The sequence below is a fragment of the Schistocerca gregaria genome, chromosome 10 (genome assembly GCF_023897955.1).
Source record: "Schistocerca gregaria isolate iqSchGreg1 chromosome 10, iqSchGreg1.2, whole genome shotgun sequence".
NCBI classification, from domain to species: Eukaryota; Metazoa; Arthropoda; class Insecta; order Orthoptera; family Acrididae; genus Schistocerca; species Schistocerca gregaria.
The window spans coordinates 127,810,907-127,828,984 of NC_064929.1; the positions used below are offsets into that span (position 1 = coordinate 127,810,907).

Below are 18,078 nucleotides of genomic sequence, written 5' to 3' on the forward strand. Positions count from 1 at the left end.
AGAGATATGCGAGAATAAGATTAAAGTACCAAGAGCAAAGGAACTTCAGATTGTCAATTGTAAACAGCATCCAGAATCAAGTTACGTAATATCTATGATTTTTATTATTTTAATAAATGTGTGTGAAAATTAATCAAGTTCTGTTTAAAGTTGGTCACCGTCAATCTGCTACTCTAAGCGTGCAAGTGGCATTTCTATCGTCTGACCTAACGACAGAAGATAAACATGCCATGATAAGACCACAAGACATATTGCTGACACTCGCCTACTTCATGAGAGAGACAAGTCAAATAATCTGATGGTGTGTGTACCGAAGGTCTTACAGTACGCTCACCACACATACGTTGTCATAAGGCAGCATCTGTGAGACAAAGCATTGGACTCATATTCGGGAGGATGATGGTTCAAATCTGTGTCTGGCCATTCAGAATTAGGTATTCTGTGGTTTCTCTAAGTCACTCCAGGCAAATGCCAGCATCGTTGATTTGAAAGGGCACAGCCAACTCGCTTTCCCATCCTTTTGACATCCGAGCTCATGCTTCACACCTAGCAACCAAACTGTCAACAGGACACTGAAGTCTAATTTTCCTCGCTTCATTTCTTCCTGTGAGACAATGGTTTACGGATAATAACACTCATGTAATGGACTTGGCTGCCCAGAGTCCTGACCCAAATCCAATGGAACACCTTTAGGACGAGTTAGAATGTCGACTTTATTCCAGAATCCAGTGCCCCACATCACTATCTTCTCTGGTTTCAACCCTCAAGAGAGAATGGGCTGCCATTTCTCCACATACATTCAGACACCTTGCTCAAAGTGTCCCCCGTAGTGTTCAAACAGTCATAAAGGTGAAGGATGAACAGTGGAAACATTCCTTATTAACGTCCTCTAGTACCTGTGCAGATACTTTTGATAAGACAGTGTATTTGCCGTGTAAGGAACAAAACATTTCAATATTTCAATTCAAATATTAAGATAGTCTATGTTAGAACATCTTTAGATGGTTTGAAGATTGCATATATTGTAGTCAAACAATGGAAAATCCAGGTTGGAATGTAACAATATTGTGAAGAGGAGAGTTGCTACTCACCATATAGTGGAGATGCTGAGTCACAAATAGGCACAACAAAATGACTGTCACAAATAAATATTGTGGCAGTCTTTTTGTTGTCTCTACATGTGACTCAGCATCTCGGCTATACAGGGAGTAGCAACTTGCCTTTTCATAATATTGTTATGTTGTAGTCAGAGGTGTTTAAAAGTCAAGCTGAGCATTGCTGAGACTTATATTCCACTGTAGATGAGGAGCAAAAATACTGCCGTTGCACCAGCCACACGTTCTTCATTTCATCCACCATGAACCTCAATGGCCATTCCATCATATTCTGGTGGAAGGCCTTAGCAAAATGCACTAACAATAGTTATGTATGATGGACCTTGCACCGAAGATAGTGGCCCAAATATTCGAAAGTGTAGTATGAGGCAGGGGGTGAGGGGGTGAGGGGGGGGGGGGGGGGAGGGAGGGCGGGAGTAGAGGGGAGGGTGTATTTGTGACAATTGACATAGCTAGTGCAATATTAGAACTGAAGCACATGATCAGCAACTTTCAGTAGCATATACCTTTAGAACACCAATGTGTTTCACACTGCCTCAGTTTAAAAACATGTGAACCCAATTTCATGGGCACAGCAAAAATATAAAGGTATTTGACTAGTAAGGATAGATGCTGAAGTAATGAATTACAATTTGAATTAAGTGTTCGGCTCCTTGAGACCATCTGGTACTACATTTGTAGCCTGGCTGTCATGTTTTGGCTGAGGTGGTCACCACTAGGAATCGTCTTTACAATCTACAGTTTTGGGTATTGCACAACAAAATGATAAACAATGGAAAATCCAGGATGGACTGCAGCAATATTATGGAAAGGATAGTTGCTACTATATTGGAGATACTGACTCTCAGAAGGGCAAAAAGACTGTCAGAAAGTGAGCTTTTGGCCAAGAAGTCCTTTGTTGGAAACAGACAACACATACAAATAAAAACACACACACACACACACACACACACACACACACACACATATTCACTCAGAATGCAAATGCGACTCTCACACAGATGAGGCAGCAGCCAGAGACTGTGGTCATGTTTGAGAGAGTTGCGTTTGTGTGTGTTTGTGTTGTCTATTTCCAACGAAGGACTTGTTGGCCAAAATCTCTCTTTCTGACAGTCTTTTTGTTGCACCCACCTGTAACTCAGTATCTTCACTATATGGTCAATAGCAACTATACTTTTCATAATATTGGCATAACAAAATGCATGTTTTAAGTCTTTCTCTTGTATTGCTGTTTAGCCAATGCTTTCAAAAAGGATTACTATAGTGATGAGTTTGAAATTGAATTTAGCAGCTCAGAAAGTGAAGATAAATGTGACATTACTTCATTAGAAACTGAAAGTGATGGCAGTTCATCAGTTGGATGACAAGTGCTCACCAGTGGTATGTGATAAATACATTCTCTTGCTCCAGCCAGCTCCTCCCAGATTTATGTTCACAGGAAACTATTGTGAATTACGTGGTTAGACTTCATAGCTAGACAGAAACTAAAAAATGATGAAGTTTCAGGATATTTTAGTCAAAGCCCAGTGCACGAGTATACTCAAGATTTTATTATTGATGATCTTCAAAATTTTTATCTCATTATTTGGAGCTTTAAAAGCTGCCTTTATATGTCTATATGTAATGTCTTTCATTACATGATGTTTTTAATTAATGAAAAAGTATAATTTTTTGGAGCATAATTTGAAAAAAAGAAGAAAAGAAAAAGAAATTGTTGAGTTAAGGGACTAAATAGAGAACAACAGAAGTCAATCATACTATGTGTTTGAGAGGTCCCCAAACTTTCTTGAATTTGTATGACTTGGAAAACAAGCAGTTGTTTCATTACTGTCCCTGCTTTGAAATTGAAAAATGTAGTGCTAACAGTATCATATTGTTTTAGATGTGGAGCCATGACTGATGTGAGTGGATGCTACACTTTTGAGAAGGGATTAGTGGTGCGTATGTAGGTGCACAAACATTCACAGACTAGGCAAACAATGAAAGAGATAGTGAATGTGTTTAGAGATTGCATTGGCCGGCCTGAAATTATAAAGAATCCTTGCTTGATTGGGAGAAACATACTTTTGTTTCAGGTAGTTTCAAAGACACACTGTGCAAAATAGAAAACGAGAGAAAACACATGCTGCAATCACTCAGTTGACAGAACAGTCTCCAATGAAAGTGATCACAAGAGAGTAGCTGAACTTCAAGTATTGTGGACAATAATGTGTGACCACACTACGCAAGATCTGAAACTGTAAGGAGTGAGACCAACTTCTGTGAATGACTTATTTGACAACAATGTGGAGCACCAAGTTGCATTGTTGACACAATTTTCATATACCGTGTCTCATTCAAAAAAGTTACCGTGTGATATATCATAGTTCACAAAGAAGGAATGTGATTCTCTTGTCCAAGAAAACTCTCCATTATGCACAAGAGTTGAAATGGAAGGCACCACATGGTATATTACAGGCCAGGAAGTCATCATGATAACTTTTTTGAAATGAAAGGTGAATAAAAATTATTATTTCGAGATGTTGAAAATTAGGTTAACACTTCAGCTCAAAGACAAGAGAATCGTGAATGAAGATTGGTTACAGGAGGACAGAATGCCAGCACACTTTGCTATTCATGTGAATTCCTTTATGAGCAGTTTTGAGGCCACTGGATTGGTCATGATTTGGCAATATCTTTCAATTAACTGCTCCTTTCTTGTTCTTTGTTCTCTAACAATTCCTTGAATTTAATTCACTTGCAACAAATATACTGATCTCAATTTCTTCTTGCAGCTTCTTATCTTTGTTCCCAATGAACATTTTTTTAGCAATTTTTTCTTTCATATACTGGGCATCTAATGCATCTCCTCAGCTAGTTGGGAATGTACAGAAAATATTCGTAGACAATAGAGTATTTGTGAGATTGTGTGTTGATGGTGTATGTGCATTCTTTCTAACAATCCTATCTTAGGAATATTTCACGATTTGAACAATGCTCAGGTCAAAGAAGCAGTAAGAACAGTACCTCTTGGCCCTTGAAGTCCTTGGCTTCCTTTCGGACCTGGATGTCCTAGGTCTCCTTTGGCACCAGGATTTCCAGGGAACCCAGGTGGTCCGGGTTTTCCAATGGCTCCCTGTCAATAAAAATAAGTGTTTTATGTTAATATAAATGTAGGTTGCTGACTGCTAGCTATCAAGGCAAACAATTCTCAATGCATACAATTTTCTTCCTCCCAATTTGGAGTTTGTACCCTACTAAGAATGAGCTCCCTCGAGCAGGACCATTAGCTCAGTTTGATCACTCTTTGGTTGATGCTGATGCTGTGGCTACTATACAGGGTGAATCAGGTATGTGTTTTGATGGGTGATAGAATTACTGGTTCCGAACAAAAAACTTTATGTGGACACCTGTCTTTTCCAAATGGTTTCTGAGATAATGTACATTTCTAATGTAGTATTCACTGTCATTGTTTACAACATACCACAGTAATACAGGCAAAGTTGGTATGAACATTTTGACACAGGATGCTTGTGGCCTGTCAAGTCAGAAAACTACCTAAAACTGGCCTACAAAAAGTACCTAAGCTACAACACATGCAAGTCACGCAAGATTTTCAAAATTCCTGCGATCCCTCCACACAAACTGTTAGTCCTAGCCAAAAAAAATAGCACCTTTTTTGTAGCAAATTTAATTTAGTTTAATTGTGTACAGAGATGCATTTTCGTTGGACCGTGTGGTTCTCAAGTTATTAAAGAAAAATGTACAAAAGTACATCTCAGAAACCATTTGCAATAGGGCATATGTCCACATGAAGTTTTTTGTTCAGAATCATTAATACTGTCACATCTCACCCTGTATACTGAGAAACACTGACACATTGGAATAGTAGATGTAGAAACTGATGTATGCTATCATGACAAAGTCCAAATGTTTTTGACAGATTGTATGAGGGTATGCTGAAAACTAATGTCTCAACTTTTTCAGTGCAAACTCTTAAATCTTTCTAAACAAAATGAACGTTATTAACATCCTACATCTTTACTCCCCACGTTGACATATATACAGCCCTCTGTCACTAAAGGATTCCAAATTGTTGTGTGTAACATGGTAAAGTTGGGGATGAGAAACAGTGTGCTGTAGTTAAGTTTCAAATTTGAAGAGTTAGTCCCCTCATGCAGCACCCTATCCTTCAGACAATGACAGACCACACATAAGTGCTGTCACATCTGCAACAATCCAGCACCTTGAAGGACAGTGATTAAGCGGTAGAAGCACAGGTCCACATTCAACAGTGAAGATATCAACAAGCTGGTCTCTCGACAGGAGAAATGTGTTTATTGCCAGGGTAACTATGTTGCGAAATGAATATTTGGGAAGAATAAAGATATAAAACTTTAATAAAGCTTGTTTCAGATAAAAAGTGTTAAGAGTTTTCACATAAAAAAATCAGAGGCATTACTTTTCAGCACAACCTTGTATTTATCTGTCGCACACAAGAGGTAGTGTAAATATAATGTTACATATCAGTACTGACACAAACAAATCAAGAGAAAAATAGAGTATTAGAGTTTGCAGTTTATTTTCTTCAGGCACAATGAAAAAAAAGATGCTTTATCATCCCAGATGCTATATCTACTAGCTTCTTCTGATGCAGCTGAAAGATATATTGATACAGTTGAACAAAAATATGGAAGACTGTATTACAAACCATTTCTCAGCAGCTACATTTCATAATCTCTCACAACCTGTCCAAAAATCCCAGTGTGTACCACTGAACCTGCACATTTATTCCAACAAATATTTCTGATCTGCAACGACACGGATGATCATATTCATCTTGATCTGAAAGCACACTTTTTGTGTCTGTGTTTGTATCAACAAATCAATATCTATTCAAACAATTCTGTTTTGAGCAAATAGAATTTTCTAATTCATTACAGGGTGTAGTGTTGTTTTCCATCATCAGTACGTACTCATTATTTTTGTGCCGAATGACAAATGCCATCAAGAGGGAGAAGAAGTACAAAAGCCAAACACAGCATAGATTCTTAATTGTATCAACAAAAAAACTTGTCACCATACTGCCCAGTGCTATTCACATTTACCCTGTTCAAATTTAATTGACTGAATTAGAAAGAAACCTGCTATGCTTAAAAAAAGGCTGCTAGCTTCTCAGTTTTATTACATTGCTTCTATTTATTTGCAATCAGTAGCTCAGTATTTCCTTGACACCTGCGGTATTTTTCGAAGAAAATAGTTCCTTAATTCTGTAACTACTGAGTGCTCAATGCAGTACATTAATACAGGGTGTGAAGGAGTCCTTGATTTCAAAAATAAGTATCTTGAAAACTAAGATCGATTGATGAGTGCAATAAAAGGTATGTTTATTGTGTAAGCTGTAACTGTCTTACACAGAGAATTCAAAATAGTTCAAAAAACTGCTAACAGATGGTGATGTAAGCTGTGCAGGGTGTGCAACATCACTGTGCATAATTATACTCATCCTCTGCAAACAATCTCTGCAGTCGGAACACAATATTTTTGGTGTCCACCATACACAGTATGTAAATGGCACTAACAAACAGTGGAATCTACCATCAGATCATGTAGTGTTTCCACAGAAATGGATTCAAACTCTTCCAGAATGGCATGACAGTTCTGGTAGACAGTGTCTTTCAATGGCCTCATAAAAGCTAGTCACAAAGAGTCAGACTGGGTGAAAATGGAGGCCAATCCATACCTTCCCTAGTTAATTTGCAATACTCTAAAGCAAGGCCTAGTCCTAAATTATTCATGAGGAAAGCAAAACACTTGTTACGTGCACTGTTGTCTGGCATCTAGCACGAACCACTCAGTCCCTGTTCTATTCTCCCATACTAGCTATGTGGTGACAAACTGTGCCAAATTACAATGGAACATTCACTAGTGATTGTTTATCATATGAAAGAAGGGCCAATAACGCCTCAGCTGCATACCACAGCCCAATCATTAATTTTGGAAGAATACAGTGGTTCTAATACACAAAAATGGGGACTTTTGGAACCACAAAGTTACAAGTTTTGTTTATTCATGACTCCATTCAAGTGGAAGTATCATTCATCTGTGAACCAGATGCCACCAACATCAAATCCTTCATTATAAACCACTGTAAGAATTTGGTTCACGCACTCAGCCCCCTGTCACACAGTTGTTACAGGTATGGTATGACAGATTTGGATTCTGAATGGGAACACATGTAGATTCTTTCTCAGCATTTTCCGCCTGCTGCATAGCTTCAAATAAGTCTCCATTGAAATTCTTCGAACAGAGTTTCTTGGATTTTGCCTGATAATTCTAGAAACTTTGACAAAAGTTTCAGAAATAACAGAATTTTACCAGGGGTTACCATTCCCCATTGGATCAGCAGCCATGCTGCCTGTCTATTAGAATTTAGTGAAGAGCTTGTGAATAGTTTCCACATCAGGTCCTTTTGGAACATTAAATGGCATTCAAAAACTGCACCTTGGTGCCACATGACCTTTTTCTAGCCTGTGGTATCCCGGTGCCAGGAAAACACACTGTCCAATTAGAACTTCCACAATGACCATACAATTTGTTGCATTCATGTATCAATTTTAGTTTTTGAGATGTTTAATTTTGAAACGAGGGACATATTCACTGAACACTCTGCATTTAGAAAGCAGTGAACAGTGTTAAGCTGTACCATAAATTTGTTTGGAAAGAAATTAAGCCTTGAGATGTAACTTGGTTGTTAGGAGAACTACACAATGCAATAACTGATGTATTAATACAATCGGATGTAATTTAATGACTGGCAGATGGCAAAGTTTATTATCTTATTTCATATAATTAATTAAAAAACTGTACATGTCAAAACTACATGCACACATTTTGATTTCGTCAACGTATTGGGTAAAATCCAGGAGAATAGGTAATCAATGGCATGACACATTTTTTAATAAAACACACAAATTTATGCTACAGAAATCCTTGAAATTGGGAGAAAAAGACATTGTTAATTTCAATATACAGAGTGTCTCACAAAGTGGTTTACACTGTTCAAACTTCAATAACAGAGAAGGTATTAATGATAATCTGAACCAGTTGTGATTATATGCTGTCCTCATGACTATTGTGTGTAGCCATTCATTTGTTTATTTTCAGTTAACAGTAACTACACGTAAATAACAAGGTGGCTGGAAACTTGTCCTTGGGCCAAAGAAAGTGGATTTTAAAGTGTTATCAGAGTTTGAAACTGCACCACCATCACATGTAACAATAACAAAATTACACAACAAATTTGAGAGGGAAGCAAGTGTGGGTGATCTGAGGAAGGAATGGTGTGCAGGAAGAAAGTAGTAGATGAAAGGTGCTTGGACCCAGTGTTACAAGCTAACACAAGATCCCCAAAGGAGATCATGTGGCAAGCCACACATGAATCAGGTGTAAGCAAATCAAATATCAACTGCATTTTAAAGCAAGTGAAGTGGAAACCCTACATTCCCAGATCACTTCACACGATGATTGACGATGATCCAGATAGGTGCCTTGAATTTTGCACACAGATTTGTAATAATCAACATATGACGGCCCTCACTGTTTGGTCTGATGAGGTGACATTTAAATTGCAGGGAATTATCATGCATCATAACTGTCTACTGCACAAGAGATAATCCTCATGTTATGGAGGAATAAGCCATTAATATTCCTAGATTATCAGAGTGGTGTGGTAGGTATGTCTGTCAGAGGATTTGTGGGATCATTCTTTTTTGAAGGAACATTGTAAAGTACTTTACCACATTAACATTGTGGCATGTGGCAGTTCCTGGATGAAATATTTATTGAGACATGGATAAGACAACAAGGAAGTGTTGAGTTTTCATTCAGAACTCCCAGTCTCTTACTGTTAGACTTTTTTCTGTAGTGAACTGTGAAGGACGCCATCTATGCCACAAAACCAGATACGTTGGATAACATGGGAGAGGCAATTGTGACTGCCCGTGAAATTATTCCAATGGCAACCATAAAACACATGTATCTATCTGTTTTGAAATATTGCCAACACTGTATTACTGCCAATGGGACACTTTTAACATCTTTGCTTTGCTTACACAGTAAAAAATCATCAGTAATGTCATGGCCATCAATGTGACTTAAAAATTCACAATTTTTGTTATTTTCGCTTACATTACTAAAGTTCAAACAGTGTAACCCCTTTGTGGGTTGCCCTGAATTTTGAAATTCAGAATGTTTACCATTATTTTTGAGACTTATTTATAAATCAGTAGCATTTTGGCACTAGACTGTTTGTAGATGAGAGCAACTGAACTACTGAAATGGTTTCTTTACAATTTGTATATTTCAAATGTGACTGGACACTTCATGATTTTTTGTGTATGGTGAATTAGTGGTCAGAAAAGCAAATTATTTCAAACATTTCCTTTGTTAATGTGAACTTGCTGACTTACTTATGAGTGTGTGATGTTTATGTCTTCATTATAAATCTATAAATGTGATAACAGCAACAATGCATAAAATGACACTTGACTTTCTGATGTATTGCAGTAACAATTCTGACAATTTTCTAAGCACGATAATAAGTGGAAATGAGACTAGGGACATTTATGAAAGTCCTTCAATTAAATTCACAATGGAATGGAGGCACATTGCGTCACCAGTAGAGTTTAAAGTCAAGCAAATCTTGACATCTGAAAAAGTCATGAGCACATCTTTTGAAGCAGATACAGCATTCTACTGGCAAATCTTTTACTGCAAAGTGAAACAATCACTGCAAATGTTGAGTTTCAGATGCTTATGAAACTCTGTCACTCAATACAGAGTAAGTAGCACAGTACATTCTCAAGTGGTATTGTTTTGATTTGTAGGCAACACTTGACACCACACTGTGAATGAGCCAGTTTAGCCACCCTCCATACAGCCTTGACTTCACCCTGAGCCATTTCCATTTCCTTTTTTCACCAGAGAACATTCCTTGATGGTCAAGAGGAAGACATTCAAAAACTTGTGTCATGCAATGACAAGTGCCTATGAAATGGTGGGAGATTATTTAAGGTTTTCTAGTTTTTCCCAGTAAACAGTTTTGCTTTTATTACCAAACAAAACTTATATTCTGTACAAAAGCTGAGACTCCTACAAAGCTACAATAATGTGTCATCCTCAACAGCTAAGTATATAATACATTCTACATACTGATGTGCTAAAATAATCATCTCCAATTAAAAGCACTGTTGCAAACTGTATGTTTTGTTGTAGATGGGAGGGTGTGTCAGAAACTCACCGGGGGGCCTGGTGGTCCGGAAATTCCATCGATCCCCCTGAGGCCGGGAGGTCCCGGAGGACCCTCTCGCCCTCTCTCACCTCTTGGTCCTGCTGGACCCTGAAAAAGACAGAAAATTACAATTGATGATATTGGAAGACAGCAATAATTAATTTTAATTCCTCCTTCTATTATGCAGTACTAAGTTATGTCTTACACAAAGAAACATGTACGTACACACACACATGTATGTGGGCACGCACGCGCACACACACACACACACACACACACACACACACACACACACACACACACACACACACACACAAAGAATACTGTCTGCAATCTGAAGGTTCAAGTTGTAAATTAAGTAACACACTTGCTAATTCTTTAAATTTTTGCTAGCTGGCACATTATTTTTTGAGCCTCACTTAATGACAAGATTTCTGTAGGTGGCATTTCTACTACTGTTACAATTTTTAACCAGTAAAGAAACAAATACTTGCTTGAACAGTTCACGGGTGTACTGCCGATCCATAGTGTCCAATGGGCACAATATTTTGGAGATGAGACATGTCGCCATCGTCAGGCGCACTGACGAACTGCGCACCTGACGATGGTGATCTGTCTGATCGCCAAAATATTGTGCCCATTGGACACTGTAGACCGGCACACCTGTGGACTGTTTGAGCAAGAAATACGCCAGGAGACACTGAAGAATCACATCAAAATACTTCATTAGGGTACCGCAAATGCTTTTGTTTAGCTGACATGGTGCACCTTTTGTGTCTTTGGGCTGTCGTGTGATTATTGTGAGTCTGAACGCTTTTTCAGTATGTAATGAGAATGTGGGTTTAGAGAATGAGTCACATCAGGGGGGGTAGTCTGTGAAGTTAATTCATACAGTAGGGCCAACAAAACAGGACAGACATGTAATAAAATCATGAGTATTTGGTAAAGTTTGATTTTTTAAAATGTTTTACATTCCTGGTAACATAAATTATATCAGGTGTTTTAAGTGTTGTGAGATATTGTACACAAATCAACTTTATGTTGTATTTAATTAAGATTTTGCTGAGATGCAGCATGTAATGGTACTTGAATTACGTAACCACTACAGCACCTCAACTCAACCTCTCGATACGAGCAAAATTCCACTGTGTTTCTGTTAACTACTTAACATATTACTGCGACAACATTCAGATTTGATTTCATTTGTGATACATCAATATGTTTACATTGCAATGATATTATTCTTATGTGTATTCTTTCTTTTGTCACTATGATCTTTGATGTACTTGTAACTCTGATTTTTGGACGCGTAAGCGATTATTAGTTAGTTGTGTTAGAGTCGGACCTTGAAAAAGGTCAAGTCTTGGACATCATGTTGGAAAGACGTATAATGTAGTCAGCTTATAAAATGTGAACTTTAACAGTGAGGAAGATGTTTTCAAGTATGTTTTGTATTGCGAAGTAATGTTTTGTGTGTTACATGATATTGCAATAAAAGCAATTAAAAGGAATTGTAACTTAAATTCAGAGTGCTGATTATTTCTTTTTACATCACTATTGTGCTAACTTTGAAAGGTTTAATCTTCAAGAATGGTTTGTGAAGCGCATCTACAAAACTTCTGAATATAGCAGAACAAAACCTAGGCCTTTTTGCATCCGAGCTTGGAATCATCACCACCTAGATTTTTGACGACTGAGCCATGATTTTACAACGAGACCAGCTAGTTTATTTATTATTACATGAAATGACACAATTAACTGTGCTCTAATGACACCTGCCACATAATGACTTAGTTGTTGTCAGAAGATGCAGTATTTAGCAGCGTCAGCAACACCACAATCGTTATTAAATTTTGACCTATGTTGTGGTAGGGTTAGAAGCACCGTTATGTCAATAAATAGTTTGCCAAGCAAGCTTAGTATATTCTCTATAAATGACTTAGAAAATTGGCATTTGGATACTGGCCTGGCTTCACATTTTATAAGCACAAAGAATATCTATCAGTGCTAATCTGTATCATCCCCTCACAATAGATCTGTTGTGCTGTTGGATGAGCATCACAGTATCCTTGTCATTTGTACCTAAATACTCGATTACTGTGCCCCTTCTTCCACTACATTAATTATCCATTTTCCCCACCTACCCCCTGACTGTAGTCTACAGCTGCCCGCCCTAACAGTTTCGCGCCAGCTCGTGCGACTCACCATCGGGCCGACGGGTCCCATGGGCCCAGTGGCGCCCTGTGCGCCCTTCTCGCCACTGGGGCCCTGCTCGCCCTTAGCTCCGTCCAGTCCGGGGAATCCGCGGTGTCCTTTGATGCCCGGAAGACCCGGCATGCCCGGAAGACCCCGGGGTCCCGGGGGACCGGCCGAGCCGGGCTGTCCCGCCTCTCCGTCGTCACCTTGCTCTCCCTGCAAAATTCCACTTCACGTACTTCTCGCACAGGTTCTTGTCAATTTAATTACAGTCAATATTTGAACAAATATTACTTTAAAATACTGCGTCCAAATGAACATTTCTGTTAAAGAAAATTTGTTAATACTGAATATAAGACGAACATCAACAAAAGCAAAACGAGGATAATGGAATCACAGCCCACAGATGATGAGAACAGAGTGAGTGGTAAACATGTATTAAGAAAAATGAAAGACATACTTCAATTAACAACTAGGAGGCAAAGGAGATGGGGAAACAACCCAGAGAGGGGAGAGGGCGAGGGAGGGGAAGTGATATATATAGACACACAGAGAGAGAGAGAGAGAGAGAGAGAGAGAGAGAGAGAGAGAGAGAGGGGGGGGGGGGGGGTGAGGAGAAGAATGATGAAAAATAAAATAAAGAAAATAATTAAATAATGCATGATAAATTATTATTAATAATAATAATAACAATGAAAAAGGGAAAGATAGGCAGAATTATATGTTAACAAGCGAGAGAAGTCTAGTAGTGTGTCAGGAGGCCTCTGGAGTTCAGGGATACTAATATTGAGTGGGATGTTCCCCCCCACCCCCTCCGCCACCGCCCCCCCCCCTCCCCCCCCCTCTCCTCCATGTGATGTAGCAGGCATTCTGATCCCTTGGACATTTTTAGCAACTGGACACTGCACAATGTCATCGTTATTTATTGGGTTCCCTCAAGTTCAAACAATTGCCTTTTACAAAATTCTTAAAGAATGTTTAAATTACATGCAGCTGTGCTTGTGCTGGTATCGAAAATGCATAGTGACATGCACAAAAATTATACATTTGAATTTTCTTAAGTGGCATTGTAATGAAGGTGATGACTTTTTTGAGCAAAATTTTCACTGGAAATAAAACATTGAGGTGGTCAGCATGAAACCAATAACTCTCTCATGAAAATGGCAGTTTAGCTGTGGTTGATAAACAACATGTCAGATTTTTATGAAAATGGAATTAAACAGTTACGCATTCATTATGATATGACCTAATACTGGTGGAAATTGTGCTGAGAAGTAGATTAAGGTACAAACTTTAAAGTAATAATAAAAGTGTTTTCAAACATGCATGTGCATTTGGATAATATAAAAATAGTATTTACTTAAAAAAATACATCATAAGACAGACTGCATAAAGCATTTTTCTATGTCAGTCACTTGTTCATTATACCACTTTACATTTCAGTGGTTCGTATCATCATCTCCAATTGGAAAATTAGACAATATTCTTGGTATTAGTTGGAGTACAGATCACTTTTCACTCTAGCAGACCAAATGAAGAGCAGCTTCTTTTTCATCTTCAGCTGGCAATAAAAATGCTTTTTGGTAACAGCATTGCAGATGGCATTTATAAGAATCGAGGGACATGAAAGGGAAGCAGTCGTTGGAAAGGGAGTGAAACAGGGTCGTAGCCTCTCCCCGATGCTATTCAATCTGTATATTGAACAAGCAGTAAAGGAAACGAAAGAAAAGTACGGAGTAGGAGTTAAAATCCATGGAGAAGAAATAAAAACTTTGAGGTTCGCCAATGACGTTGTAATTCTGTCAGAGACAGCAAAGGACTTGGAAGAGCAGTTGAACGGAATGGATAGTGTCTTGAAAGGAGGATATAAGATGAACATCAACAAAAGCAAAACGAGCATAATGGAGTGTAGTCGAATTAAGTCGGGTGATGCTGAGGGAATTAGATTAGGTAATGAGACACTTAAAGTAGTAAAGGAGTTTTGCTATTTGGGGAGCAAAATAACTGATGATGGTCGAAGTAGAGAGGATATAAAATGTAGACTGGCAATGGGAAGGAAAGCGTTTCTGAAGAAGAGAAATTTGTTAACATCGAATATAGATTTAAGTGTCAGGAAGTCGTTTCTGAAAGTATTTGTATGGAGTGTAGCCATGTATGGAAGTGAAACATGGACGATAAATAGAGTGGACAAGAAGAGAATAGAAGCTTTCAAAATGCGGTGCTACAGAAGAATGCTGAAGATTAGATGGGTAGGTCACACAACTAATGAGGAGGTATTGAATAGAATTGGAGAGAAGAGAAATTTGTGGCACAATTTGACTAGAAGAAGCGATAGGTTGGTAGGGCATGTTCTGAGGCATCAAGGGATCACCAATTTAGTATTGGAGGGCAGCGTGGAGGGTAAAAAATGTAGAGGGAGACCAAGAGATGAATACACTAAACAGATTCAGAAGGATGTAGGTTGCATTAGTTACTGGGAGATGAAGAAGCTTGCACAGGATAGAGTAGCATGGAGAGCTGCATCAAACCAGTCTCTGCACTGAAGACCACAACAACAGCAACAACTAAATATAAATTAAAGTAATATTGTTGGGTACATAGCCTCAAAATAATCATCTTGAGGTTGAAGCTCTTTTCTCTGTTTTTGCTTTAACAATACATATGTTTTTGAGTGGGGTCTGACAGGGCATAAACATATGTATAGGCTCAAAATATTTTTCAAAAAAAAAACTCTGTCTGTTATGGGCTGTACAATTTTCAGTTTCTCTGCTGTTATCCAATTTCAACTTACTAACTATGATCGAGCAAGTTATAAACATAACAAACACAGATAAAATAAAACATGTAATGTGCTTGGAAAAACACCAAATGGTAGCGTTAAATGACACTTGGATAATGACTAATACGTCGAAATCGACCAAGAGCAAATAAATGGAAAATTGTACGGCTCACAACAGACAATGTTTCCTTTTGATAAATTTTAGGTATTAAGAAGTCTGTTGTGAACGTATTAGGAGTGTAGCCATTACAGAAGTGATATGTTTAACAATGAACACCTCAGACAAAAAGAGAATAGGAGCTTTTGAAATCTGGTGCTACAGAAGAATGCTGAAAAGTAAAAGGGTGGACCCAATAACTAATGAGGGGTTATGGCATAACTAGACTAAATGATGAGATCAATTGACAGCATATATTCTAAGGCTTGAATACAGTAAGCAGTTTCAAACGGATGTAGATTTGCTGTAGTTATTCAGAGATAAAGAGGCTCATACAGGACCAACTAATGAGGAGAGCTGTATCAAATCAGTATTTTGGACTGAACACAACGGCAACATCAAAAGCAAAATACAACACACAATATTATAACTTATGAGACAAAATGGCTAGCCACATAGTTCACTAGTAATCACAGCCCACAGATGATGAGAACAGAGTGAGTGGTAAACATGTATTAAGAAAAATGAAAGACATACTTCAATTAACAACTAGGAGGCAAAGGAGATGGGGAAACAACCCAGAGAGGGGAGAGGGCGAGGGAGGGGAAGTGATATATATAGACACACACACACACACACACACACACACACACACACACACACACACACACACACACACACACACACAGAGAGAGAGAGAGAGAGAGAGAGAGAGAGAGAGAGAGAGAGAGAGGGGGGGGTGAGGAGAAGAATGATGAAAAATAAAATAAAGAAAATAATTAAATAATGCATGATAAATTATTATTAATAATAATAATAATAACAATGAAAAAGGGAAAGATAGGCAGAATTATATGTTAACAAGTGAGAGAAGTCTAGTAGTGTGTCAGGAGGCCTCTGGAGTTCAGGGATACTAATATTGAGTGGGAGGTTCCCCCCCCCCCCCCCCCCCTCCGCCACCGCCCCGCCCCCTCCCCCCCCCCCCCTCCTCCATGTGATGTAGCAGGCATTCTGATCCCTTGGACATTTTTAGCAACTGGACACTGCATAATTTCATCGTTATTTATTGGGTTCCCTCAAGTTCCAACAATTGCCTTTTATAAAATTCTTAAAGAATGTTTAAATTACATGCAGCTGTGCTTGTGCTGGTATCGCAAATGCATAGTGACATGCACAAAAATTATACATTTGAATTTTCTTAAGTGGCATTGTAATGAAGGTGATGACTTTTTTGAGCAAAATTTTCACTGGAAGTAAAACATTGAGGTGGTCAGCATGAAACCAATAACTCTCTCATGAAAATGGCAGTTTAGCTGTGGTTGATAAACAAGATGTCAGATTTTTATGAAAATGGAATTAAACAGTTACGCATTCATTATGATATGTCCTAATACTGGTGGAAATTGTGCTGAGAAGTAGATTAAGGTACAAACTTTAAAGTAATAATAAAAGTGTTTTCAAACATGCATGTGCATTTGGATAATATAAAAATTGTATTTACTTAAAAAAATACATCATAAGACAGACTGCATAAAGCATTTTTCTGTGTCAGTCACTTTTTCATTATACCACTTTACATTTCAGTGTTTCGTATCATCATCTCCAATTGGAAAATTAGACAATATTCTTGGTATTAGTTGGAGTACAGATCACTTTTCACTCTAGCAGACCAAATGAAGAGCAGCTTCTGTTTCATCTTCAACTGGCAATAAAAATGCTTTTTGGTAACAGCATTGCAGATGGCATTTATAAGAATCGAGGGACATGAAAGGGAAGCAGTCGTTGGAAAGGGAGTGAAACAGGGTCGTAGCCTCTCCCCGATGCTATTCAATCTGTATATTGAACAAGCAGTAAAGGAAACGAAAGAAAAGTACGGAGTAGGGGTTAAAATCCATGGAGAAGAAATAAAAACTTTGAGGTTCGCCAATGACGTTGTAATTCTGTCAGAGACAGCAAAGGACTTGGAAGAGCAGTTGAACGGAATGGATAGTGTCTTGAAAGGAGGATATAAGATGAACATCAACAAAAGCAAAATGAGCATAATGGAGTGTAGTCGAATTAAGTCAGGTGATGCTGAGGGAATTAGATTAGGTAATGAGACACTTAAAGTAGTAAAGGAGTTTTGCTATTTGGGGAGCAAAATAACTGATGATGGTCGAAGTAGAGAGGATATAAAATGTAGACTGAGAATGGCAAGGAAAGCGTTTCTGAAGAAGAGAAATTTGTTAACATAGAGTATAGATTTAAGTGGCAGGAAGTCGTTTCTGAAAGTATTTGTATGGAGTGTAGCCATGTATGGAAGTGAAACATGGACGATAAATAGGTTGGACAAGAAGAGAATAGAAGCTTTCGAAATGCGGTGCTACAGAAGAATGCTGAAGATTAGATGGGTAGATCACATAACTAATGAGGAGGTATTGAATAGAATTGGGGAGAAGAGGAGTTGTGGCACAAATTGACAAGAAGAAGGGACCAATTGATAGGACATGTTCTGGGACATCGAGGGATCACCAATTTAGTACTGGAGGGCGGCGTGGAGGGTAAAAAATGTAGAGGGAGA

At 38.3% G+C, this 18,078-nt stretch overlaps 1 protein-coding gene across 2 annotated transcripts in view; it reads right to left on the reverse strand.

The window, feature by feature from the left end:
- Positions 1–18,078, reverse strand: part of LOC126293286 (collagen alpha-1(I) chain-like) — a 246,853-nt gene that overhangs the window by 90,307 nt on the left and 138,468 nt on the right. For both annotated transcript variants that reach the window (XM_049986407.1, XM_049986406.1), the window contains 3 exons: positions 12,592–12,798; positions 10,396–10,494; positions 4,122–4,230 (listed from right to left, as the gene is read on the reverse strand). In XM_049986407.1, coding sequence (XP_049842364.1) covers positions 4,122–4,230; positions 10,396–10,494; positions 12,592–12,798 — 415 coding nt within the window. The remainder of the gene's footprint in view (positions 1–4,121; positions 4,231–10,395; positions 10,495–12,591; positions 12,799–18,078) is intronic.